Genomic DNA, 25,038 nt, shown 5'->3' on the forward strand with positions numbered 1-25,038 from the left:
CAATAATGAGTGTATTTTTTTTTTAAAAAAAAACCCCTAGATCCCTCTCCCCACCCCGCCCTAATTGACAAGAATTCTCCAAACTTTGGTATCTTTCCACTTTTAGATTTCAGAATTCTGACACTGCTTTCATCTGTATCTTTTGGAATGAATTAACAGAGTTCATCAAATGCTCATAGATATAGCATTAGATTGTGTGGTTTTCGTCTTTTTAATTTTAAATTACCAATTTCCAAACTATGTGCCTTGGGAAATAACAGAGAGACCCTTCTGAGCTGAAACTGTCCACGCACAGAAGAGGTTGCTTGCTACAACTCTGCGTGATTGACTGCTCTGGGCCAACCTCCTTCCAATCAGCCGCAGTTGGGAGTGGACTGTTCTGTCCCCTTCCTCCTCGCCATCAGCGGTGTGTTCATTCGCTCCTGACAGAGGTGCGTGTTCGAATGACCCACCCTGAGCAGCAGGGGTTTCTGCAGGAGCCATGGCCTGGGCCGGCCTTCTTCCCACCGGGGAAGCGTGACCCAGGCGGTGGCAGAGTGGGCCCTGGCCATTTCCCCAGCATGTCTCAGGCTGGGTGTTTTAATTGGTTAAACGGCTGAATGGACCTGCCCATCCTAGTTAGTATATCTGATAGCAACCAAGTACCATACTACAAACTAGATTTTAATTTTGAACATCAACTCTATGCTATGTTAATTAACTAGAGCCATTATTTTCTGGGTTTAATTGATTAATTTAAGAAATGACCACATAATGTGCCTGTATATGTACACACACACACACACACACACACACACACACACACTGAAATGGAGATGTTTGGGAAGCCAAGAAAAATCTTAAAAAGCAAAGCATTTGGTAACACCCACACAAGTAGCAAATGTCATTTTTATTTCTAGCCTGCTGTATTTGTCAGCCCTTTTGAAAGCCTTGCCGATCTCCTGGAATCATTGGTTTTTATTTTTAAAATAATGTCAATCACTTTGAGCAAAGACATTTTTATCACCCCCACTGCCCCCCCCCCCCCAATCCTTCCTTTAAAACGTTCATTTCCCTTCCAAACTCCCAACCCATCCTATTCTTTCTCCAGGCTTCAACTTTCCTCCCAAAACTTTTTTCTTTAAAACTCCGAAAACTGTTTCCTTAAAAGAGAGAGAGAAGCAGAAGAAGACGACACCCCCCCAGCCCTGCACCTCTTCCGCTCGCAGCATGAATTCCCAGGGGTCACGAACTGGAGCCTCCTCTCCATCGAGCGCGCCCGGGAGGTGCCGGAGCTGCCTGCGCCCAGTTGGAGCTGGAGCTCCCCCCCCCCCAACCAACCCGCCGCTCCTCTTCCTGCTCCTCCTCGCCCGCCCGGCCTCCCGCCCTCATGCCCGCCTTTCTGTCCTCGCCGGAGGATGGCTGCCTGATCTCCTCCTGCGCGGGGGAGCGGGGGGGGGGCGAGATCTACAGAGGCGCCCAGGGATCCCTCGCTCGCTCTCGAGAAGTGACGCGGCCATAGGTGCGGAGGGGGCTCGCCTCTCGCAGTAAACAAGCCCCAAAGTCTCGGGAGGGCAGCCGGGCGGCGAGAGCGCCAGGCGCGGCGCGTGCGGGGATCCGGGCCATTCCGCCGCCTCCCTTCGCCCATGTCGCTGCTGCTGCTCGGCATGTCTTACAAGCCAAACTTGAACGCGCACATCGCCGCGGCGGCTCCCATCAGCCAAGGTAAGAAGGCGGCGGCGGCGGCGGCAAACTCTCGCGCTCTGCCCGCGCCTCGGTGCCGGCCTCGCGGGCATGCCGGTGGGGCGCGGCGGGCAGCGTGGCTCCCCGGGCGGAGCGCGGGCGCGGCTCCTCCGAGCTACCTGGGCGCAGAAGGGGGCGCCGCGCTCGGCTCTCGCAGAGCTGATTCATCTCCGCCATTATGCACTTTGGGGGCTGGGGGGGAGGCCTCCTCGGCCGCCTGGTGCAAAGTTTGGGTCCCAGCACCCACCGACCCACCCACGCTCCCCGCCCCGGGCGGCTTGGAGAGGCTCCGGGCGCTTCTGCCCTGCCGTGGCCGCCACCAGCCTGGGGGCCGGGGTGGGAGGGGACCAAGCAGCGGCGGTGGAGGATCGGTCCCGGCGCCGCCGCCTCCTCCTTCCCCTCCCCCTCCATGATCGCCTCCCTAGAGCGGCTGATTGATTCGGATCAAGGAAGAGAAGGGAGCGCGCCGCGCCTCTGCGAGGGCCACTGCTGGCGGCGGGGCGCAAGTGCGCGCGGAGGAGGAGGAGACCGGAGGAGGTTGCCAAGACAAGGATGGAGGACGAGTCTAACCCAAGACGGGACCCCCACCCCACCCCAAGAACTGGGGGGCACTAGCACACGTGCTCGCAGGCATCATTTCTGGAATCCACTCCTCTTCCTGGAGACTCGCCAAGAGCAGAGCTTGTGTGTTCACATCGCACTTATGGAGGCTGACTCTAGATTCAGTGCCTCTAGTATTCAGTGAGAATGACGGTAAGCGTCCCCAGGACTGTCGCCTCAATGTCTCTCCATTGTTATTTTTTGTAAACGGGGCAAGACCAGCCTTCCCCCACCTGGGGATGTGTGGAGACCCTTTCGGTGTTGGCCGGCTGCAACTCCCACCTGTTCTAGCCAGTGTAGCCCATGTTGAGGGTTGGTGGGCGGCCCCTTCTTGATCTGGCCATTGGTGCATCTTCTGGCCGCTGGTGTTTCTTCAGGGTCTCTCCCGCCTGGGGTCTTCTTTTCTGTGGAAGTGGGTGTGGGTGTCTCCCAGCCCCGCCTGCCTTCAAAGTGACTTCTGAGACGGGCAGGGTCTCCGCTTGTTGGCTGTGGCAGCGCTGCAGCGAAGCCTTGACTGAGTGTACCGAGCGTGTTTTGCCAATGTCTGCTTACTGTTCACACATATGCCGTTGCCCCGACCCATCAAAGGATGCTCATGTGCATGTGAACGGTCCCCTACCCAAGCCCAAGCCGGCTGGAGAGATAAGATGCCTCATCGACTGGACCTTTGACTCTGTTCACTTGCAGCGTTCATTTGCGACGTCTGTTGTTTCTGTGCAAACACGGAAATTGCGTAACATGAATGCGGAACAGGCACAAAAAGCAGGCACATTTTCAAGACGTGTAAAACAATGCACTTTTCCCCAGAGACTACCAACGTGAAAGGGTGCATTTCTTTAGAATTTGTGTTGGTTGGTTTTCAAATGCACATTTTTCTGTGGTTCAAGAATTTGCCAACCCTTTGGTGGGAGAGCGCTTGCGCCTGCGTTCGTTCCGGGTTGCGAACGTGGACGAAATTAAGAAGCCCCGTGAGCTTCAGCTGCACTCCCTTTATCGCCGAGCTCCTCCTTTGCTAACGCGGTGCCCTCCAAATGTGTTGGACTGCAACTGCCATCGTTCCCAGTTAGTGTTGGCCATGCTGGAGGGGCATGCTGGGAGTTGCAGTCCAGCACCCTGGGAAGGCACCCAGTCAGAGAAGGAAAAGTTAAAATGATCATTGGTGCAAAAGAAATGCTTTTCGACTCTCCTTCGCTTTCCTTTTACAACTTCCTTTCGCTTCTGATTGTCTTTCTGTAGTTTTGCTCTCTTCTGTCATTTTTCTTTCTCTTTCTTAATCCATTTTGCCTCCCCCCCTTTCCTTCCCCTTCCCTCCTTTGGCTTTTCTCTTTCTTTTGACTTTCCCTTTCTCTTCAACAGTTCCACCGCTGCCCTGCAAAGCTGCTTTCAGTTTAACTTTGTGCCTGGTTAAAAGGTGGCAATATCTAGTAGTGTATTAGGTTTTGTGGTCGTCCTAACTTATTCTGGAATTATTCTGACCATAACTGAAAGGACGCACAAAGCTTCTACAGGGAGTGGATGGAAAAATTCCATTGGCCGCTCAGGTTGCCACATTCTTTTGCTGGCCCTGCTCCTGTGCCTTTAACAACAGTTTAATAACAGAAATTTCACCTGTGATTCTCCCTACCACCACTTCATTGCTTTATCTCCAGGCCAGGAAAAACTTCAGTTGCTTAATTTTGGGGTTTCTCTTAAAGCACAGGAGCAGTAAAAACACATACTTGGCAGCTCTGTTTGCACTACCAATAGTACAAATGTTCTTAAAGATACAGAGGTTTAACTATTTAGTGGTGTTCTTATTCAAAGAAGAGAAACACCCTTGTTTGATTTATTTTTTAAACAAATAAGCACGTAATTTCCTTCTGCCTGGCACCCTCAGCCACTAGGTGGTAACATGGCGCTTTAGAGGAACCTGCTGCTTGAACACAGCTGCTCCCCAGGATCTCGAGCAGAGAAGGGACTATTCCACTGCCTGTGAATGGGGAGAGCCCTTTATCTAGAGAAGCTGGAGTTTCAACCTGGGACCTTCTGCATGCAAAACAGGAGCTCAAGCGCTGAGGCGTGGCCTCTCCCTGCCTTGGGCTGGCCCTACCATGAGGCCGAGGGAGGCATTTGCCTCAGGCGGCAGATAACCGAGAGGCAGAGGCAGCAGCACAGTTTTGGAGTGGAGAGAGCTGTGTGCTGTGGCGCCTGCATCTTGCCCCGTGTGCCAGTGTGCTGCCTTCTGAGGCCGTGTAGGATGTGCTGCCGCCTTGCCAGTGCTGAAGAAAAGCTTCTGGTGTACGTGGAATGGGAGTGGGCACCATCTTGTTCCTCCTGTTAGGGAGCAAAATGTCTTGGCCTGCCCTGGTTCAATCCCGCCTCCTCGTAAGTCAAGGTTGCAAAGAAGGTTTGAGGCGACAGAGCCCATCGTCCCGGACTATTGGGCATGTTGGCTGGGCCTGAAGGGAGTTGTAGTCCCAAACATCTGGAGAGCACCTGGATGGGGAAGGCTGAGTGAAGCTGTGAAGGCTTGTTAGGGGTCACCTATGCTAACAGGCTGGCCTGATGGGCCGTCGTTAGCCTCTGGGGATGGCTGGATGTGGCTTGCCAGAGCTGCTGGGCCATGTCTCAGGGCAGGGAGGGAGCGCCATCCACCGGGATGTTCCACACGGGCCCCATTGAAAACGAGGAGGGACCGCCCAAGGGGGCAAGGCTCTCCCGTGGCGCTGGTGCAGGGAAACGCCCCAGCGAGCCGGAAGCTGCTTCAGTTCCGGCGTCACTGCTTGAGTGCCCTGCCGCTTGGGGAGTGGTTCTGTGGGCTTGCGTGCCTGGCCCTGCGGTCGATTCTGCCTCAGTGTTGGGACGATCCGAAGGCCCCAAGATGAGAAATCTCCTTTCTTTTCGTAGGATTATAGAACAGTATAGTTGGAAGGAGCCTCTAAGGCCATCGAGTCCACCCCCCTGCTCAGTGCAGGAATCCACCTCAAAGCATCCCTGACAGATGGCTGTCCAGCTGTCTCTTGAAGGCCTCCAGTGTGGGAGAGGCCACCACCTCCCTAGGGAACTGGTTCCATGGTTGTACTGCTCTAACAGTCAGGAAGTTTTTTCCTGCTGTCCAGCCGGAATCTGGCCTCCTGTCACTTGAGCCCATTATTCCGTGTCCTGCACTCTGGGAGGATAGAGAAGAGATCCTGGCCCTCCTCTGTTTTTGCAGAGGGAAAGCCAGGCCCTGAACGAGACGCATCTCAGAGCGAGGGCTGCGGTAGCGGCATCTCTGGGGCTCCAGGGGACGCCCAGCCTTTTCACTTGACTGCAGCTCCGGATCTTGGGCCAGAATCCCACGTTCCCCAGCCCCTCCCGCTCTCCACCATTTCCTTTTGTCCTGCCTTTGGGATGGCAGAGTAATTGTGACATTGGGAGTGAGCTGGGTGTGAGCGAGAACACCGTCCGCTACATCCAAGAGAGGCCGGGGATGACTCTCTCCAAATCTGTTCTTCTCTTTAACCTGGGAATAATTATGGGGGGTGGGGGGTGTTTGAAAGACAGACAGAGCGGAGGCTGCTGCGCAGCTGTGCTCAGGGACGCCCGTTTCACCTGTGCCACGACTCCTTGCACGCCATCATGCTTTTTCTAGAGGAGCAGCTCTCTGTGGAGCGTGGCCAGAGGGGAGCTCTCATCCGTTTCCAAAATGGTGCCTGTGCCTGCTTTGTGTACCAGCCTTCCCTCTCTCTCGCTCGCTCGTGGTGCTAATGCCAGCACCCTGGCTGAAGGCCAAGGCAGGGAGACAAAGGAGCGCTGGAATCACTCCGAGTCGCAGCGGTCTGCCGGCAGAGGCTCTCGCCCCCCCCTCGCCCCGGAGGAAGCGCGTTTGGATGGCCGGGGCTGGTGGGGGGCCCTTCATGCATCCAGATGAGAAGCTTCCCTCTTCACGCAGACACAAACACACGCTCCAAACATTCAGGCGTGTGACTCGGGCTTGGCTTCCAAACCTGAAGTCCGGTTTTGTGTGTGTGTGAGTGTCCCCCCGTCCGTGTCCTTAGGTAAAAAAGCAACCCACGCTGCAGAAGGCCCAGGGAGCAACTGGGCTGCCCTTCAGTTTTTTGGCCCCCATGTTGTGTTTTTTGAAGCCTGCAGAAAGATTGTCTGTTGAATTTCATTAGGCAGGTGTCAAAAGACGCAAAGAAACAATTAAAACGCAACGGGAGGGAGGGAAGGAAGGAAGGAAGGGCAGCAGCAGCAGCCTAAACTCAAACATGGAGGGCCTGGAGACATCCTGAACTGTCGGTGGCCTTCAGTGCCCTGTGGGCAGCGCTGGGTCTGGAACGTTTGGGTACCAAGAAAGCCGTGTCCCCCAACTCGGTGCCTTTCCATGCTGGCTGGGGATGGTGGGAGTTGTAGTGCCACCTATTTGGAGGAAGCCAGTTGGGGCAGGCTGCCAGGTTGCTAGAGGCAACAGCTGCAGCATCGACGCCGAGGCTTTGGGGGGCTTCTGGCCTTGCTGCTGTTGATTTCCCACCCCACTTCCAGGGTTCCCCCTAGCAAGGGGGAAGGAGGCATCTCCGCTGACGTTTGCACGAAGGAAAAACGTGGCAGATGTGGATGGGCAGGGGTGGGCCACGACCTTGCTTAAGAGCGCGTGACCTTGATACCGGCTCCAGCCACTGCCCCCACCCACATTTTCTCCCATCACTCTTCACCATTTCGGGTTGCCAACCTTCTTTCATAGATACTGCTCCTGTGTCTATGACAGCAGCCCAACGCGTGGAAACTAAGCAGGCAAAGCAGGGCGATGAAGCAGTGGGGAAAGTGAGCTTCTGTGTATCAGGGCTGCTGTTGGAGGCACAGGGCAGCTCCCGGCGGAACAACAAGCCCAAAGAAAAACTGGCCCGCTCCATTGCCGTTCTGGTCCCGTTCTCCTGGGTCTCCTGGCAACTACGGGGCACATTTTATTCTAGCCGGGCTCCTGAGCTCTGCTAGCCTCTGCGGAGTCGATTGCATGAGAGGGAAAAATTCAGCCACGGAATCTACAGCCTTGTGCTGGGAAAGAAAGTCAGCAGCTGTTGAATTTCTGCCTGTTGTTTGGGGGCTAAAAGCGCACGAGCCCCTGCCAGAGAAGATGGTGGGAACCCTGGCGAGAAAAGCACGACGCCGGTTGTGCAATCGCCCACGCGGCGGTTGATGGAAAGCGGGGTCCCAGAAAGGTTCTGTGATGGACACCTCTATCCAGGAGCTGACTGGCCAGAGAAGTTGCCTTTTTGGAAGCAACATTAAAACTTTCAACCAGCTTGATGACAATAAAACACCCCATAAAATCAAATAAGGACAAGAGAGCAGCTGAAGAGAAATATCAACTGTTCTAAACAACAACCACCCACCATCGCATGATCAGCAAGAAAATAATTGCTTATCATATAAAAAGGAACAATTCAGGATGTTTTCCCTTTTGCCTGCAGAGGCCTGCTGGGAGCGAACTGTTTTCTGCTATCTTCCTTAGACTTGAAAGGTAACCAGGCCTCACTGAGGAAAAGGCTTCCGTAATGAGGGTGCAAGCACTAGAAAGGCCCTGGAAGTCTGAGCCCGGTAGAGGCTCCCCCCAAAGCAATCTTGTCCTGGACAAAGATTCCACGACAGCGGATCAACTAGTGATCCGGGTGGGGGAAGCTTTTTCTCCACTTGGCATCTTTGCTCAAGACATCTTTGCTCAGTGGGTTCCTCCTGGTGGTGTGAATTGGGGCATGCCACGCTGGGGAGCGTTTGCGGGAAAGCAGGGCGGTGTGGCACCCGTGGACGAGCGACCGCCAGAGTCCGTAAAGGGCCGAGGAGGCGGACGGAGAGGCCGTACGAATGCCTGTGGCTGGACTTATGCAAGTGCGCTGACAAGCTGTGGGCCGGATCCTTCTGGCAGGGAGAGCCAGCGCTGCCTGGGCTCTGGCAGCCTCAGGACAGGGCCTTGCTTTGGATGCCCTCTAGCTACCCAGGAGTCATGAAGCAAAAGGGGGTGGGGGGAGGCTGAGTCTCGCTAGAGCTGGCGTCCAGGGTCGGCAGGGCTGGGCACCTGCTGATGGCCCACCCACCCCTGGCAAGACACCCCCCCTGCAGTGGCCCTGCCTCCTCTTCCTCAGAAGGGCCCCCTCCCGGCCACTATGGGGCTTAGGTAAGACGTCCTCGGGGTGGGGTGGGGTCCTGTGTTTGGCTTCCCTTCCTTCCAGCCTCCCTCCAGCTGGGCTGAGCTGGCGCAGCTAGGGAGGCGGCCATCTGCATGGCGCATGGGGGCCCTGGCACTGCAGCCAAATCCAGCCTTCCCCCCCCTCCCCGCCGCCTTTTGTTCTCGAGGCTCGTTGCAGCAGCAGCAGCGCTGATAAGGCGCTCTCTGCCATCCCTGCTGCTATGTCTTATTACATGTTCGAGGCAGATGGCAAAGGCACAGGTAAACCGACTCCCCCCCCCCACACACACACACGTGCGCGGGCTGCTTGGTCTTTGGTTGGGGGAGGCGGTCGCCTCCGGGACCCAGTAGCAGCCTCGAATGCAAGCTGTGCTGTTGCGGGGGGGCACCTGCCCCGGGGCATGGGTGGGAGATGCGCTTGTGCACCCCCTTCCTCCCCTGCAGCCCTGTGGGCTTCCTTCTGGGCTCTTTTGCCCCCTTCGTGAGCCTGGCGGGGGGAGCCCCGCTTCAGCGGAGGGAAGGCTCTTGCTCAGTGCCAGGGAGGCCCAGCTTTGCATGCAGGCAGCCTTTCCGGGGGCAACTGGGGAAGACCCGGAGAGCCACGGCTGCCATCCGGTGCCGACACTACTGGCTCGACGGACCGTGGGCCTGACTCGGTCTAAGACAGCTTCTGAATTAGCCCTTTATGTGGAGCCATGAGGACTGGGATCTTGCTTTTCTTTCAGGCCGTGCTTTGCAGGCACGGGGCCTCTGGCTCCGGCCGTGGCCTCTCCAGGGAGGCCTCGGAAAGGCCCCTCTAAAACCCGGGGAGGTCTTGCTGCCCGTCGGTGTGGGCACGAAGGAGTTAGCTGGCCCTGGATGGAGCAGCGCCCTGCATTTCCAAGGCCTCTCGCTGCTTCCCATGGTCTGCATGGGCCGAGCCGCACAGCAGGACCTACCTGTGCCCACCTGCTGTCTTTGACAGGGGCCAGGCGGGCCTGGAAGCCAATTCCTTGGAGGAACAGTGGGAAGAGCTGGATGCGGCTAGCCAGGAGACAGGGAGGCGTGCTAGCAGTATTCCAGGAGCTGAAAGGCCGTCCTGCAGGGACACAGCAGAGTCACCCTCTGCTGCTCCGGAGGGCAGGGCTAGAGTCAATGGGTGGGAATGACAGGGAAGCGGATTTCGGCTAGGCATTAGGAGCAACGTCCAAACAGCGCTCTCTCTTTGGCAGTGGTGTCAGCTGGCCTCGGGAGCTGCGGGGTCCGCTGGAAGGGGGCAAGTGGATGCCGGAGGGCCACCCGTCAGGGGCGCTGCAGCTGCACTGCAGGGCTGGGCTGGGCTGGGCTGGGTAAGGCAGCCCCTGAGGTTCCCTCCAACCATGGGGCTCCATGAGCAAGAGGTAGCAAGGCAGGGAAGAGTCCAGCATCGCTCCACAGGATCTAAGGGCTGTTTACGGAAGGAAGAAAATAGGTGCTGCTATTCTCCCCCCTCCCCACAAAATGTACATTAACCTGCATTGCCGTCTGCCTCACTTGGGAACCGCTCTCATTTCTTCCTTTCTTTTCTCCAAAGCCGGGAGCGTCCACTCTCCGTCCACAAGCATGGCGGGGGCGGGGCAGTACAGGCAGCTGATCAATGACTATGGGCCGCCGTCTCTGGGCTACACGCAAGGAGTGCAGGTAAGGAGTCTGGCCGGGCCTGAGCGTTACGGCCGGGGCCTGAGTGTCGCTTTCACATGTTGAGACCTTGGTCTTGTTTTCATCACCCCATTAAAATGAACCTGATGCTGTCTGGATAGAGGGGATATTTTGGAACGGCTGCATTCCGTGATTGTAGGCTGACCCTATGAAAAGGAGGACAGGGCTCCTGTATCTTTAACAGTTGTATTGAAAAGGAAATTTCAGCGGGTGTCCTTTGTATATAAGCGGAACCTGGTGAAATTCCCCTCTTCATCACCACAGTTAAAGCTGCAGGTGCCCTGCCCTCTTTTAAATCTGGCCACTCTAGTATAGCTCCTGCAGCTTTAACTGTGGTGATGAAGAGGGACTTTCAGCAGGTTCTCCATATATACAAAGGACACCTGCTGAAATTCCCTTTTCTATGCAACTGTTAAAGATATAGGAGCCCTGTTCTCCTTTTCATAGGGTCACCCTGCGTGATTGGGAGGCTGTGCAGTTTGAGGAGACAGGGCCCTTGGTGCAGGTTGGGATTTGCAGTGCAATCCTCTATGTGTCTACTCAGAAGTAAGTACCACTGAGTTTGGTGAGACTGACTCTCAGGTCAGGCATAGGGCTACAGCCTTTGGGGTTCAAGCGGGTGCCTGTTTCAGCTGGAACTGGTTCTGCCTTGTCTTTGGCCGTTCTTCAGCCTTGCGGAACCTGCGCTGTTTTGAGGTCTACCAACCAAAATTCAGGTGCAAAAACAGTGACTTAGGTAGAGGAGGAAATATGCTGAGAACTGTATGTCAGAAACCCTTGCCAATCGATTGCAAATCACCAAGAGCTTTACCAGCAGATGTGATCTACCGTCAGTCTGTTTCTGCATTATAAGAAATGAGAGGACAGGTCTCTGCCCCTAGGGGGAGACAATCTAGAAAACGATACAACAGTGAAAACGGGAAGTGGAGGCTGAGTCAGCAGAAGTGCTTGTGGCTGCTGTAGTTCTGTGTATCTTGACTTCGGTTCAATACAGGACGTGGACTACGGAGGAGGGTAGAAAGAACTCCCTTCTAAACTTGATGATGCTGAAGTGAGTTCAGCGGGCTTTACTTCCTGGTAAACAACAACATGGCTTCTGCTGAACACCCTTCTCCACTGGCGCACTCCAGTTAAAGTGCACACGGTGGGCTGAACTCCTGTGTGCAGACTGAACTCTGTGGGACGGACGTCTGAGTAAACCCGCATAAGTTGACACGGTGAATCTGCAATGACAGAACTCCACAATGTGAGATGGTGTCTTGTGGGTTGTTGTGATTGTGGTTCTGGCCTAATTCCCATCCCGCTTCTCTCTGCCAGCAGGGAAATAGCAGCAGTCAAGTGCCGCAGAGCAAATACGCCGAACTTTTGGCCATCATAGAAGAATTAGGAAAAGAGATCAGGCCCACCTATGCTGGCAGCAAGAGCGCCATGGAGAGGCTAAAGCGAGGTAATCGTGCCGGCATCGCGCAAGTGGGGGGATCTTTTAGGCTCCATTACTTTAAGTGACGGAATGGAGTTTCTGGTCTACAAGGTTATGTGGGAAAGCTTAAAAGGACACAAATTGTGTTTAATAACTGTTTATTAGCAAGACTTGGCTTTTGAGAGTGTGGGGCCTCCGCCATGGACTGAATCCTAAGAGTTGGTGGGGTGAAAAGGCCCACACCCTGCCCCAAAGCGGTCCGCTCATTTGCAGCCGATGTAACAACCAGCACGAATGAGCGAGGCACAGCCCTGTGCAACTGCTGCAGCACTTTCTCTGCTGCCCCGAGGGGACTACTTACAGGGAGACTTTCGGCTTGCATGTTTAATTTCCGGGGACACTGAAAGATGTGATTTCACCCCATTGCCTGTAGTGCGACACTGTAGCCTTTATCGTGCCACCTTCAGGGCTCTGCCACCCCATTATCGACTCATTCTGCTGCTTGTTTATGCCTGGCCAAAGGGTGCCCACTGCTGTATCCATTGCCTAGCGAATGTTGGCTTGGGGGTGGGGTGTCGTTTTCACAAGGGAGGGGAAGGAGAGCTGTGTGCGCTTGGAATTCCTGCCATCACCCCGGCCGTGGAAGGCAAGGGGAGGACGTGCGTCCAGCATGTGGTTTGGAGCAGGCAGGCAAGCTGGGTCAGTTCTGCGTTGGGTGCTGGTGAACCCAATGCTCTCCAGGTGTTTTGGATTAGAGTCCCAGCGTTCCTGACCATCAACCATGCAAGGTTGGGGTTGATGGGAGTTGGAAGTCCAGGACACCTGAGGGCACCGTATTAGGGGAAACAGATGACTTGAGTCCTTTTATATTCCCCAGGCCTGCCCCCCCTCCGCCTCCAGCTGTGCTGCCTTGCGGAGGAGGAGTCGTACAGAGGCAGCCTTCCGATGATGGGTCTAGCGCTCAGGTGCAACCCTGACCTCTCGCCTGGAGTGCTGGCAAGCAGGCTAAATGGAGGAGGAGCAGCCCTGGGCAAGGATGCTGGCCCTTTGCAGTTATTGGGATGCCATCTCTGGCAGTCTGGGGCCTCAGGCAACCCCTGCTTATCTAGTTCAGGCCCAGCACAGGGCCACGGGCTGGGTGTCTCCATAGCCTCACCCTCTGAGTCTTGTGTGGGTGCTACCGGGTCATGACCTGGCCCGGCCCCTTTGGCTTCCCTGTGTAACCAGAAGCTTTCAAATAAGTTATTTCTGTGCTGGAGTATATCAAAGGCCTCCCCTGTTGATCGCCAGCACGTAATTTCTGATCACCACTGGAGACGCTGTGTTTATCTGTGGACCTCAATGCTGAAATTCAGGAAGTTTGGATTAACGGTTTGCTGTGAGCCCATTTCTCTGACCACTCCCAAAACACACTTTGAAGGGGGTGGAATAAACTGTGTTCCTGATGCAAATGCTGTGACCATCACTGAACTGTATCAGAAAATAGGAAGAGTCAATAAAAAAACCCACCACAAAGGGCCACCATTTGCTACTGCAAGACGTAGTGATGGCCATCAACTTGGACGGCTTTAGAAGGGGATTAGACAAATTCATCGCGCATAATTGATTGCGGCTCTGCATCGCCTTCAGCACGAGAGGCCATGTGCCTCTCCATAGCGGTTGCCAGGATCACGAGCGAGAGCGGGCCTTTGCGTTCAGGCCTGTAGGGAGCCTATGGTTGTTGCCACCACCACGGGAAACGGTGCTGGGAAGTTCTTACACTGCGCCTTTATGTGAAGGTTGTACAGGAGGACTCCCTGCTGAATTGTGCCTCCTTTTTCTTTTTCCTGGGAAAACCTACTTCCTCACAAGTCTCCGAAGAAAAGATGTGTGTTTGTTTGTAAAGAACATCCAAGCTTACCGCCTTTCATTTCCACCCTAGGCATCATTCATGCGAGAGGACTAGTCCGAGAGTGTCTGGCAGAGACTGAGCGGAATGCCAGGTCCTAGCCCTTTCCTGGCTGCGAGGTTTTCCATCTCGTCTTATGGAGGAGAGACCACCGATTCCTTTGCGGGCGGCAGAGACGCTCAGTCGGGCCCTTTCATCGGGCTGTTCCACTTCCCCCTCCCAGCAACACTGCCCCTTGCAAGAACGTGGGCAGGGATCCAAAGAGCTACTTGGTACCCACCCAAGGGCTTCTGTGCTCAGTTGAGGCTTTGGATCGTCCAGCATTGAACAAGTACGTCCCCGTCCCCAACAGCTCCCCTGGGGTTGCAAAAGAGTTCGCCATCCAGCACGGTGAGCGTCTATTTGAGAATGGCCAAAGGCCGCTTGGGCGGAGGGGCCCTGGCGTGGGGTTTGGGGATCCTGGCCTGAGTCAGGAAGTCCCCACCCTCCCATTAAACATGAAGTTTGCAAAATTTCATTTCAGTTGGGACACACCCTGAATTAGTGTGGAAGATTTAAAAAGGAAACGAACGAACACAGCACCCTGCATGCAACGTGTCCCTCTCCACCCGGTCATCTTTCTCCTGCAGAACATACTGTTCCTTCTGCTGGCAGGGAGCCCATCATCCCGGGGTTCTTCAGTCTGCATTCATGGGGATGTTGGAGTCCTCAGCAGCTTTCCTGGGCTTCCTAACTGGCAAGATCAGTAGAGGGGGATGGGATCCCTGAAAGGCCGCTCTTGCGCCACTTGCAGTCTTTGCCCGCAATGGACAGGGGAGCAGTAGCCATGTTTTAGGTCACGCTGTAGGTTCCTGCGGGACAACGGTCACCTCTGGCCAGCAGCCCACATGAATTGGGTGAGTCCGCCCACAAAGGAACCCACCATCCCAGCCTCCTCTGTAACGCACCAGGTTTCCCCTGGCAAAGATGCTGGGATTTGGGAGACAGCCGGTGCAGAAAGGTAAAATGTTTGGAAAGGATGGCCTTAATCCTCCAAAGTCAACCTGCCTCACAACTCAAACACTCTTACAGATATAGTGTTGAGGAGTCCAGAGGTCACCCCTTGTTTCCCCCAATCAGGGGCCTCCCTAATTGCATCCTTCCTCCTTGCATGACCATTAGGGTTTCAGAGTCCAATAACAGTGCACGAGTTCTACAAGAACAGCCTCTTCAGACCTGTGACAGGGCCCCAAAGGTCCCCCTGCCCCAGATTTAAATGGCAACTTTTCATCTTTGTATGTATTTATTACTTGATGTAATAAAGCTTATTTTCAGAACAATTCATCTTGTTAAGAAATGGAGGTCGGGCACAATTACTGGTACACCTACGGGTGGGATCATCGCCCAAGAGGCCCAGCGCAGGAACCTGGTGACTTGGAAGGTTAGAGGCGGGGGAGGGCTGCCACACCACACCACACCACACCTCCATTCGGGGCTCTCAGCCTCCGGGATTCAAACTCCGAGCTTGGCCAGGGTTTTCCCAAGCCGGCTGCCCTCGTCCTTGTCAAGGCCTCTTTCACAGCACATCAGTGAACACGCTGCACAGAGGGGACAGCTGCTCTTGGTGGGGAGTCCAACTCCCAGGACCCCTGGCTGGCCTCTGCCTGGGCAAGCGCGTCTGCAATCCCAGAAAGGCTTCAAGCACCCGGAAGGGGAAGCGGCATGCTCCACTGCACCGCCTGCCCTGCTGCTGTCACACCCGCGTAGAGAGGACGGCTCGGAGCCCACGACGACGACCCTCGGCGGAAACTCCGGCTCTTCGAATGGATGGTGAGGCCTCCGCAGGCTCCGTGCCAGGCGGGCAGAAGAGCCAGGGCGCTGCTGACCTGCTCCCTGCTGTGCTTAAGGCACCACCAAGGCAGAGGGTGGGGCTGTAGCTTCAACTCTCAGCAGTTGTCAGGTGTCGCAAAGGAGGCAATAGCTTTCCCACTTGCCATATAAAGCTGGTATGGACCACTTGTGGTGCTCCAGACGTTTTGGCCTAGAACTACGGCTGCAAGGAGGGCTTCCAGGTTTTTCATTCTGACACTTGCCTAATGGTGACCCCAAATGAGCCCCTTGAAAATCACAAGAAAAGCTGCCTGCACTTCACAGAGGTAAAACATGCTGGGCCGGTCAAGCTCTCCCCAGTGGCAGAGGGAGGGCAAGAGCCCCACGAAGCCACGGCCTCTGGCCTGCACCACCAGAGAGAGCCGTGTTCTGCCGGAGGGAGGCCCGGGCGTTTGCTCTCGGCATGTGCATCTCCTTGGCCGCTTTGTGCCTTTGTAACGAGCACCCAACGCTGGGCCTCGTGGGCTGAAGGCGGTGTGCAATACTCGGCAGGCTGCAAAGGGCGCGGTGCAGCTTCCACTGGGCGAGGCCACCTCTGCCGTTGCACCGTGTGCCTGGGAAGCTTCGCTTCTGTCCTGTCACGCCTCTCTGGCTCATTTTGCATCAGTTTCAGTGCCCTGCCCTTGATGCATGCATCATTCTCATGCCCGGGGCTATCCTGGGAGCAGGTCTCATCCGCTGCTACAGCCCCCAAGATGCACATAGCACTGTGCCACGACCTAATGACACACTCGACTTGGGAAGGGCTGAACAGCGCCCTCGTGTACTGCCAAAGAACTCTGGAGGTGTTCTTCACGGCAGGGAACTGGATACAAATACCTGGGAGCAGTGGCAGGGTGACCTAGTCCTGCCTTAAAACAAGGGCCAACCATCAACCTGAGGCACAAACTGCTGGAAAGGGAGGCAACATGGGTCTGTTGGTTCCACTGGTGGACACAAAAATGGGAGAAAGAAATCTGGCAATCCAAGAGAACATGCTAATTCTGGCTCTGGGGAGCATTCTGCAGCCTTTTGCTATGTGAGTTTATGACGCTTTGGCATTTTGCCAGCCTCTGGGACTTGCAGGGTGCTTTTCTTTTGATCCCAAATGAGTATTTTGGAAATGACAACTAGTCACGTCTCAGTCAGAAAGCAAAACCTGGAAGTCCAGCCCCCCACAGCTAGAATGTGTGTGTATTGTTAAAAGCTGCTTAAATTCTCTATTGGTCATCCAACGTTTGCATTTCTTTCAAATGCTTTTTCCTTTCAAGGTTTTCCTTTGCTCGCCTCTTCTTCTCTTGCTTTTTCTTCTCTGATTCCCGTTTTTCTTTAACAACATCGCTGCTTTCACCTTTGTAGAAAATGTCAACTTTCTCCTGGAGGATCTCTCTAGCTCTTTTGCGGTTCTGCTCTAGCGATCTCGTCTGATGGCACTAGGGAAAAGACAATTAATTTATCCAGGGGGTTACAGCCTGCCCTATCCTGAAGGTTAGCAATGTTCTTGCAGACCTAATAGGATAGAACCAATAGATATCACCTGAAAATACATTTGTAGAGACAGAAACCTGGAAGAGGCCTGATGAGAAGGGCCTGGAGGGACTACGTGAATTCAATATACGATTCACAGGAGGCAAAATCAAATGGGGCTACAGGTGACTTGGAGGTGGCAGAAGTCTTGTGGATGTGTGGGAAGAAGAGAAAAGCACCAGTGACTAAATCCTGTTGCCTTCCATCCTTATCTGGACTTCAGCAGGTGAGGGTGACCATGCAAAATGCACGTTGTTAGGGAAGTTGGAAGGGAGTTGTAGAGAAGAAGGAGCTGGGTCAGGCCATGCTGTGAATTTGGGGGTAGGACCTTCAGGATCTGGTCCTACTCTGCTGAGGACATGACAGTTCAGTCTCCACTAGGTGAAAGGATGCCTTGGTCACCTGGTGCTAGGCAGCTCATCACGTCACAGAAACCTGGTTTAAAGACTGTTGGTGGATGTAGCACATGCTGGGATTTCTGAAGCATCAGGTTGAGAGAATCCAATTAAGGGAGAGTTTTAACTAATGTGAAATTCATGGCTTGGGCACCAGACATAGGAATAACCCACATGTCCATCCATTTGTATTTTGGTTACATGTACATTGATGGTGCTATATAAATAAATAATAATAATAATTTGTGGCATGAAAGTTTGCTGTATAGTCACCTGGATTTGATTTGTACTCACCATAGCTGACAAGGAACTGGCTATTTTCAAAACTATACTTGGGTGTGTGCCAGATTATTATTATTTACAGTATTTATATACCACTCCATATCTAAAATAGATTCCAGAGCGGTGCACATGGGGGTTATCTAAAGTTATGTACAGAAGCAGTGTGCAGAAGACAACTGACCCTTGCTATAGAAGTAGAACCCATTCAACAGAATCACCTTGACTACAATCCCTGAGGGAAGATGCTTCAGGACCACACAGTTGTTGGTTTTATTCGTGGCTTGGCCTCCTGGCCCAGAGCCACGGACACACTGTTCTTCCAGGTCTGCCTCATTTAGAACCAGGAGGTCCCCAGAACTCTTCTTCCTCGCTTCAAGGAGCAACGGTCCGGGCCACCGAGGAAATAAAAAACACTGCTTCTCCCAAAGCCCTGGTGTCCGAGGGAAACCATGAAGTCTAGTCAACGAGTTTGCCAAGAGCAGGAAACTTGAAGGAGGCATAAAAGAGAGAGGCTGGGGTTCTTTAGATGCTAAGAGAGAGAGCAGGACAGGAGGGGCAGAAAGACATCAATGAGTAGTGTTCATAAAGCAGGTTCATCGACAGAATTGTTAGATCAATGTTCTTTTCACCCAAGGACGAGATCCAAACAGCCCTTAAGCACGACTCCACCATTCCAGCAACAGAGGGTTCAAAAGCACTTTATTGATTAGTAATCAAGGCCTGGTCTCTTCAAAGGGAGCAATCAGACAAAAGACATAGGGAATATGGTACAGTATTAAAGCTTTCAAGGGGCAGGGCCCAGTAGCAGCATTAACCAATCAGAACATAACACTGAGGCATAGCTAATTATGCTAAACAGTCCTGTAAACAATACCTTTGGCCTGACAGTAAGTTACAGAGAGTTAACTTCGACACAGACAGCTGGAGCCAGGACTCTTGTTTATATTAGTAATCAAGGATGCACACAAGGAGACATTCTCATACAGGGCATTATGACATTTTGCTTGGTGTGCAATGGAGACTTTATAGTTTCCTGTTAAAAATGGAGGTGATTCTGCTAACAGAATGACACAATGTCCGGCACATTTTAGGGCCCTGTGGCTTTGTGCTTTTTGGTTAGGGAGGGGGATCGGAGCCATTTTCTCCAGCAACTTCAATGCACTGAGGGATGTCAGCTGCCCATTTTCATTTAACTCCGCTGACTTCGCATTCTGCAGTTGTGATCCAGGCTGGCCGGGGCAGATTGACTGCCGGGAGAAATGATGTCATGTCTAGCGATTTAACCCCACCCATGCCACCAAACAACACAAACCTGCCACGAAACGTGGTTGGGGCTGCTGCATGGTCACCACCCTGTCATTCTCTCCCAGCCTTCCCCCCACACCCCGCTTCTCCTCAAAGTGCAAGACCACCTCGCTACTCAATAGTACAAAGTGCTTTCCCAACTGCTGGCTGAAGTGACAGATCTTTTCTTGAAAATGAGAGGAGAGCAAAACTAACAGGCCACAATCTTCTGCCAGGAGACCAGTGAAAACAAGCCTTGCCCGCCTGGTGCCTCCTTTTCTGAGAGCACCGCCACTTTGTATGTATGATGCAAGCAAGACTGACAGCCGGTGCCTTAACAACGGCCACGTCTCGATGCTAAACACTGCCCACGGCGGCAACCCAATCATGGCATGGTGTTGAGGCTGCGGTACGCTATTCTAGCAGTGCAAGCAGACAAAGGTACCTCCGTATCCACAGGTGCCCAACTTTCACGAGGGAAAACTGCAAAGGCTTTTCACTTCTGCATTGGGGTGTGGGTGAAGAACGAGGGGGGGTCCTGAATGAAGACAACATTCTGCTCATTGTATCCCTCAGAAGTGTGGAAAACACTGGCACAGAAGATGCAGAAACAGTGTTTTCAGTGAGTCCAAACAATCTCTTGGGGGCACCAGAAACCAAAAGATGGGGAATTAAGTGTCCTTACAAAACTGGAATTGTTAAAATGTTGATGTTAGAACGCTAGAGAGGTTAATGCTAGAGAGGTCACCCCTGCTTATTGGTTGGGATCAATACATTTTTCAGTAATGCAGGGCGGGTGAATAGAGTTTTCTGAATTTTGCTAATGTGATGCTAAAGATACATTTTCGGGTCTGCAACCTGAATACTTCCTGGAATTCACATTTATCAAAGAAATTTAATTGCTTGCAAAGACAATAGGAACAAATGATCAGTGGCCACCTGCTACGCCTCAGGGCTTGGAGGTCTTCATTGATTCCTGACAATGCAACAGAATAGAGAGTCAGCTGCCGCTTCAAGGTTTTGTTGCCCGCCCACCCATTCCCTTCCATGTGGCTGTCATAAATAAGATTCCAGGTGCTCAGCAAATAGGCATGGAGGGATGGGAGAGCCCGCAGCCAGTTCCTCTCCCAGTGCATCTTGAATCTAGAAAGTGCAGTGCCCACCCTTTCTCATGTTACTATCCACAGAATAGGCCAAATGAGTGATATAAATTTAATCTAGGATTTCACCAAGAAGCAAAGATATTGGGGAAGAGAAGAAAGCCTTGCTGCCTTCAATTCCAAAATGGAAAAGGTTTAAATCAGCATTTTTTTAAAGGCCAAAATAAGTCATCATAAAGAAATATTGTAATAATGAGAAACAACAACTTAGACCTGAAAAAAACTCCCACCTCTCTCTGCACCCCCGAGCCATGACGGCAAAAGCTGAAAGGCTACTTAAAAAACAGAAGCAAAGCTCTAAGTTCATTTGGTTCCCCAGGTTTCATCAGGCCCAACACCTTATTCGTGATACTCTGGTCCCGCCTGTGCCTGACGCTCAACGTGTTTCCATTTCGGCGCCAACTGAGCCGGAGTCACACCATCCGGGAGCGGCGGCGGCGGCGGCACGGGTCTGCCAGCCACAACCTGCGACTCCACCCGCCTGTGCCAAAGAGGCCCTGGCTCCTGGGGGTGGAGGGCAGATGCACTTGCCGTGTGGGTCAATCTCGACCCACCCTACCACCCCATTTCCCTCTGCAGTGAAGTCACAATCCACTCGCTGGCCTTATCAGTTGCCAGGGGAATCAGGGAGGCCGGGAGGAAGCCTCCGCATCATGACTTCTTCCACTGCGAAGGCCGCGGCGCGTTGCGACCCAGCACCGGCTTAAACGCAGCCCGGCAGCCCTTCACCATGGCAGGAGGCGGTTCTCCTGCAGCGGGGCTTCCGAGACCTCGGGAGGCCCTCTAAGCAGGTAGGGCCAGAAGAGGCGGGCGCCTTGCTGCCCGCTCGGAGCCAGCCGTGCTCCGCCTGGCCCGTGGAAGCAGGGCCAGCGCATCGCCCGTCACTTACGCCTTGAAGCGCGACTCCCATGATAGGACATGTAGTCCCAGGTAGCCGAAGGGTGCTGCGGGGCCGTTGCCTGAACTGGGAAGGCGTTGTCAGACGGGGCGGCCGCCGGGGTTTCCTGCGTGGCTCCCAGGACCTGAGAGATCCCGAGAGACGCCGCCCGCCCGCCTTCCCTCCCTCCCTGCCGTCCGCCTGCCTTTCCGGACTCGGCTCAAGGGCGGCGGCGACGGCGGCTCCAGCGTCCGCGCAGCAACGGCAAGGGGGCGCCTCCGGGCTCTATCCCTGCACCTGAGGAAGCGGCAGGGCCCGGGACGGGGACCCGCCTCCACATCTGGGGCAGGAGGGCTGCCGCGGTTCCCGGCGCCCGTGGCTCTGCGGGTCGGGGGGGAGGGGCTCCGGCCGCGGGGGCGAAGGGCAGGGCTCCGGGCTTCGCGCGGGGAGGAGCCCGCCACGTTCAGAGAAAGGCCCGGCGCTCCGGTAACTTCTCTTACCTACTTACACGAGACAAGGGAGGCCGCCTAGGACAACAACAGGCCTCAGTATCGACCGTTTTGCGCATGCGCCCTAAAATGGCCTTTCTTGAGAGCAGGGCCCTTGAGGAAAAGGGGAGGGTGGAAACGCTTCTCAACGCCAATAGGAGGCGGCACTGCCCGCCAAAAGCCAATGGCAGAGAAGGGCCGCTGATGCGACGTCATTTCCCACTCCCACCGCCCTATCCCCGCCTAGGAGAGTCGAACGGCGCGAGCCCGTAAGGGCCAATGCCTGCGCAGCCCTCGTGCCCCGCCCCCATGAGCTCGCGCATCTGGGCAGCCAATCACGTCGTGAGGCCAGCCTCGGCGCGGCCAATTGCCGCACGCGCGAAACGGCTGCGCGAGCCTCTTGCGTCGGCCCGAAAGCCTTCGAATCTCAACCGCCAATCCTGAGGGGAGCTTGTTTACCCCTCAGACTTCGCCTGCGGGGGAGAGAAGCGACGCGGCCTTTTCTTCTACCGTTTTCCTGCCGGGCAGCCGACTAGGCCCGCGAGCCGAAATGCAGGTACGAGGCGGGAAGCGCCTCCACAGTAACACCGGTGGGGGGTGGCGCGGAGGGAAGGGAGACTTCCTTGGGCCCTCTGCGTCCTCTTTTCCCCCCGTCGGGCACGCCCCCAGCCCGCGAGTGACGTTCCCGCTCGCCAATCAGCGGCCTGTCTGGCTGTCTTCGTCTTGCAACGGGCCAATAAGGTGGAGGAAGGTGGGGCTTGAGAACTGCGGTAAGAGAGGGGCATACAGAGGAAAGCGGGTCTAGAACAGGCGAGCGGACAGGCAGGTTGGTCATCCAGCAGCAGCAGCCTTCCTCCGCCTGGTGCTCTCTAGATGTTCTGCACTTTAACTCCCATCAGCCCCAACCATCATGGCCAATGGTCAGGAATGCTGGGAGTTGCAGTCCAGGGCATCTGGAGGACGCCAAGTTGAAGGCTGGGCTAGTAGTTAAAATGAGAGGGGAGAAGCGGGTTGCATTCTTCCTCAGCCTCCAAATCCTATTTGGTGAATTTGAGCTAGTCACCATCTCTACCCTAGTCTACCCCGCAGGGTTGTTGGAAGGGTAAAAGGAGAAGGCCGTATATGTTGCCCTGAACTCTTTGCAAAGGAGGGTAGGAAAAGCAGTACCAAAAAACCAACCCGTGTGTGTGTGTGTCTGTTGCAGGGTTAGAGGAGGTTCTTTAGTGCCACAGTTGTGTTTCCCCCCCCCCTTCATCTTTTGTAATGGGGATGAGCTAAGATGGAGGGCAAGAACTGTAAAATTTCCAACATGAGATGCTGCACAGTAATGGTTAACAAGAATGACTCTGATTAGAGGTTTACAGTCTAGGGGGAAAGTACTAAGGCGTGGGGAAACTAAATAAAACTGATTTAGAAGAGCGGAAGGACTCATTTGGGGGGTTGTTCCGAAAGCAATCAAGTTCTTAATAAAACTTAACTTTTATGTAATGCTTTTGTTTATTTAAAACACATGGTTTAGATTGCCTCTGTCATTTTTAAAGCAACCCTGCAAATTATCTCTCATCTTTTAATCAACACTGTAAGGAAGGTCATGTCTTTTGTTCTCCATCTGCAAGAGGCTGAGAGTCTTGCTAGTCCATTTACATTGTTCACGACTGAGGTGAGGTGTTGCAAAGTGCGGCATGAGTGTTCATTCAAAAATACGCTCCTTTGAATTCAATGGAATAGGCTTCTAATTAAGTGTGAATTAGATTGCAGCCTCAGTTTCTTTGCTGCTGTGCTATTCAATCTTGCTGCTTTTTTACTGGTCCTACTGTTATGTCTTTAGCAGCATTCCTGCAGGCAGAAATTCAGCACAACCAAAGAGAAATAGCTTCAGCAATTTAATTTCTCAGGCTGCTGTTAAAGGTACAGTTGTAAAAGTAATCGCCATCCAACCCCCCCTCCATGTCTCCTTGATGTCATTTGCATTCTTACAGCACATTCCTAAGATTGTTTACTCAGAAGAAAGCTCCACCGTGTTCAGTGAGACTTGCTTCCTAGAAACAACTTGAAATAAATAGGATTAGATTCACTTAACTCTTCGTTGTATATGTATTTATTTATTTATTAAATTTATATACCGCCCCATAGCTGAAGCTCTCTGGGCGGTTTACAAAAGTTAAAAACAGTGAATGTTAAAAAGTATACAAAATTTAAAACCATCAACAATATAAAAACAGCAGTGTAAAACAAAAGTATTGCAGACTTTGATAAATCTTCCTTTTTCTAAATGGAGCAATAAAAAAGTGTGCGTGTGTAGAAATGTCTGAATGTGAAGTACGAAGTTGTCCTTACAGTCCTGTCAGTGTGCCCCTCCTGAAGAGCAGCTTGATTAAATAGTTGGTGATTGCTAGGAGTTCAAGAGAAGGGTGGGAGATAACACTTAAGCGTTTAGTTTAGATAAGCATTGGAGAGGAAGGCAGTAGAGAAAATTGTTGATTATTATTATTACATTTATATCCTACCTTTTTTCCCCCCTCTTGCAAGGTACTCAAGGCAGCTTACATGGTCGTCGTCCTCTCTATTTTATCCTTGCAACAACCCTGTGAGGTATGTTAGGCTGAGAGTAAGTTACTAGCTTAAAGCCACGCAGTTGGCTTCATGGCCAATTGGGGACTAGAATCCGGTTTGCCCAAGTCCCGGTGCAACACTCTTAACCACAGCACCACACTTGTTCTCACAAGCTCCTTGTTGTCTGAAGCTAACTGATAATTTAGAAGCAAGGCTATATTTCTAAGCTCATTTATAAGTCCCATTGAGCGAACTTCAGAGTAGGCATGTATACGATTGAGTTAGCTAATGCTTACTTCCAAGTAAGTATATATGGTCTCTGGAGAGGCCACCAGTGAGGGAGGAAGCAGCAGCCAGGCACCTCTCCACCTTGCCTGGGTCCAGCTCCAGCTGAGAGCTCCCTCCTTCCTGCTGTCAACTGTCTCTGGAGAGGCCACCAGTGAGGGAGGAAGCAGAAGCCAGGCACCTCTCCACCGTGCCTGGGTCCAGCTCCAGCTGAGAGCCCTCTCCCTCTTGTTGTCAACTGTAACTGCTGAACTTTCCAACTAAGATTGTAGTGCCTGAATTTGCTTTCCTTTCCCCCCCCTCCTCCTCCCTCCCAATCCCCTTTCCTTTTGTGTCATGTCTTTTAGATTGTAAGCCTGTGGGCAGGGACTGTCAAGAAATACTTTTGTGAGCCGCCGTGAGAGCCTTTTTTGGCTGAATGGCGGCATAAAAATCCTTAAATAAATAAATAAATAAATAAATGGGATTGTGGGATGGAATCCATTTTTAAAAATAATAATCACGAGTTCTAGTTGGTTGATCTATAGATTAAACTTACATAGCAGTAAAAAACATGTTTCTAAAGCATGAAGTATATTTTCTTTCTTTTTAAGATGCAGCACTTGTGTTGTGACAGGCATCATCTTGGAAGAGGCATTCCTCTTGGAGCACAAATGGGAGAATGCCTCTTTTAAAGTAGTGCTTGCCATCTGCACTTTTCATAAGGACAAGCATTACAGTCTACTGCCCAATTAGTAAGGGGCACCTCTTTAGTCAATTAGTGCTGCAGTCTTATATTCATTTACCTGGGATTAAGCCTCATTGACTTCATTGGGACTTACCTCTGCGTAGACACATAGAGGACTGCACTGTAAACTTTTTTAATCAGTTACTCCAATTGATCAATT

The 25,038-nt window shown here is 53.1% G+C and overlaps 3 protein-coding genes across 8 annotated transcripts in view; 2 read left to right on the forward strand and 1 right to left on the reverse strand.

The window, feature by feature from the left end:
• The first annotated feature begins 1,612 nt into the window (after positions 1-1,612).
• Positions 1,613-16,644, forward strand: CDK2AP1 (cyclin dependent kinase 2 associated protein 1). Of its 4 annotated transcripts, XR_010026285.1 has the most exons (5): positions 1,615-1,704; positions 10,020-10,126; positions 11,462-11,591; positions 13,486-13,842; positions 16,572-16,644. XR_010026285.1 is itself a non-coding variant. In XM_063144143.1 (4 exons), exons 1-4 carry the CDS (start codon positions 1,626-1,628, stop codon positions 13,551-13,553), a joined length of 381 nt encoding a protein of 126 aa, XP_063000213.1. In that variant the 5' UTR covers positions 1,613-1,625; the 3' UTR covers positions 13,554-14,771. The 4 variants fall into 4 exon arrangements, 3 of the variants coding, with proteins under 3 accessions (XP_063000213.1, XP_063000212.1, XP_063000214.1); XM_063144143.1 differs by lacking the exon at positions 16,572-16,644 and having other exon boundaries at positions 1,613-1,704; positions 11,465-11,591; positions 13,486-14,771; XM_063144142.1 differs by lacking the exon at positions 16,572-16,644 and having other exon boundaries at positions 13,486-14,771.
• Positions 15,179-21,403, reverse strand: MTRFR (mitochondrial translation release factor in rescue). 2 transcript variants are annotated; one of them, XM_063144140.1, is made up of 3 exons: positions 21,326-21,403; positions 17,723-18,033; positions 15,179-16,733 (listed from the first exon to the last, which is right to left on the reverse strand). In XM_063144140.1, exons 2-3 carry the CDS (start codon positions 18,002-18,004, stop codon positions 16,521-16,523), a joined length of 495 nt encoding a protein of 164 aa, XP_063000210.1. In that variant the 5' UTR covers positions 18,005-18,033; positions 21,326-21,403; the 3' UTR covers positions 15,179-16,520. The 2 variants fall into 2 exon arrangements, with proteins under 2 accessions (XP_063000210.1, XP_063000211.1); XM_063144141.1 differs by having other exon boundaries at positions 21,334-21,390.
• Positions 21,404-21,751: 348 nt separating this feature from the next.
• Positions 21,752-25,038, forward strand: part of MPHOSPH9 (M-phase phosphoprotein 9) — a 35,573-nt gene continuing 32,286 nt past the window's right edge. Inside the window, exon 1 of one of the 2 annotated variants that reach the window (XM_063143830.1) lies at positions 21,752-21,869. The gene's annotated coding sequence lies outside the window, so the exon portion shown is untranslated. The remainder of the gene's footprint in view (positions 21,870-25,038) is intronic. The other variant, XM_063143831.1, reaches the window with a different exon arrangement.

The sequence above is a fragment of the Elgaria multicarinata genome, chromosome 18 (assembly GCF_023053635.1).
Source record: "Elgaria multicarinata webbii isolate HBS135686 ecotype San Diego chromosome 18, rElgMul1.1.pri, whole genome shotgun sequence".
Classification (NCBI taxonomy): domain Eukaryota; kingdom Metazoa; phylum Chordata; class Lepidosauria; order Squamata; family Anguidae; genus Elgaria; species Elgaria multicarinata.

Excerpts from the sequence above, each read along its gene's own strand:
- MTRFR (XM_063144140.1), bottom strand. The coding sequence starts at position 18,004 with ATGCCTCCTTCAAGTTTCCTGCTCTTGGCAAACTCGTTGACTAGACTT. Across the intron at positions 16,734-17,722 it reads CCTCAGGGATTGTAGTCAAG|TGCCATCAGACGAGATCGCT; the intron begins GTGATTCTGTTG and ends TCTTTTCCCTAG.
- CDK2AP1 (XM_063144142.1), top strand. The coding sequence starts at position 1,626 with ATGTCGCTGCTGCTGCTCGGCATGTCTTACAAGCCAAACTTGAACGCG. Across the intron at positions 1,705-10,019 it reads GGCGGCTCCCATCAGCCAAG|CCGGGAGCGTCCACTCTCCG; the intron begins GTAAGAAGGCGG and ends TTTTCTCCAAAG. Across the intron at positions 10,127-11,461 it reads GCTACACGCAAGGAGTGCAG|CAGGGAAATAGCAGCAGTCA; the intron begins GTAAGGAGTCTG and ends TCTCTCTGCCAG.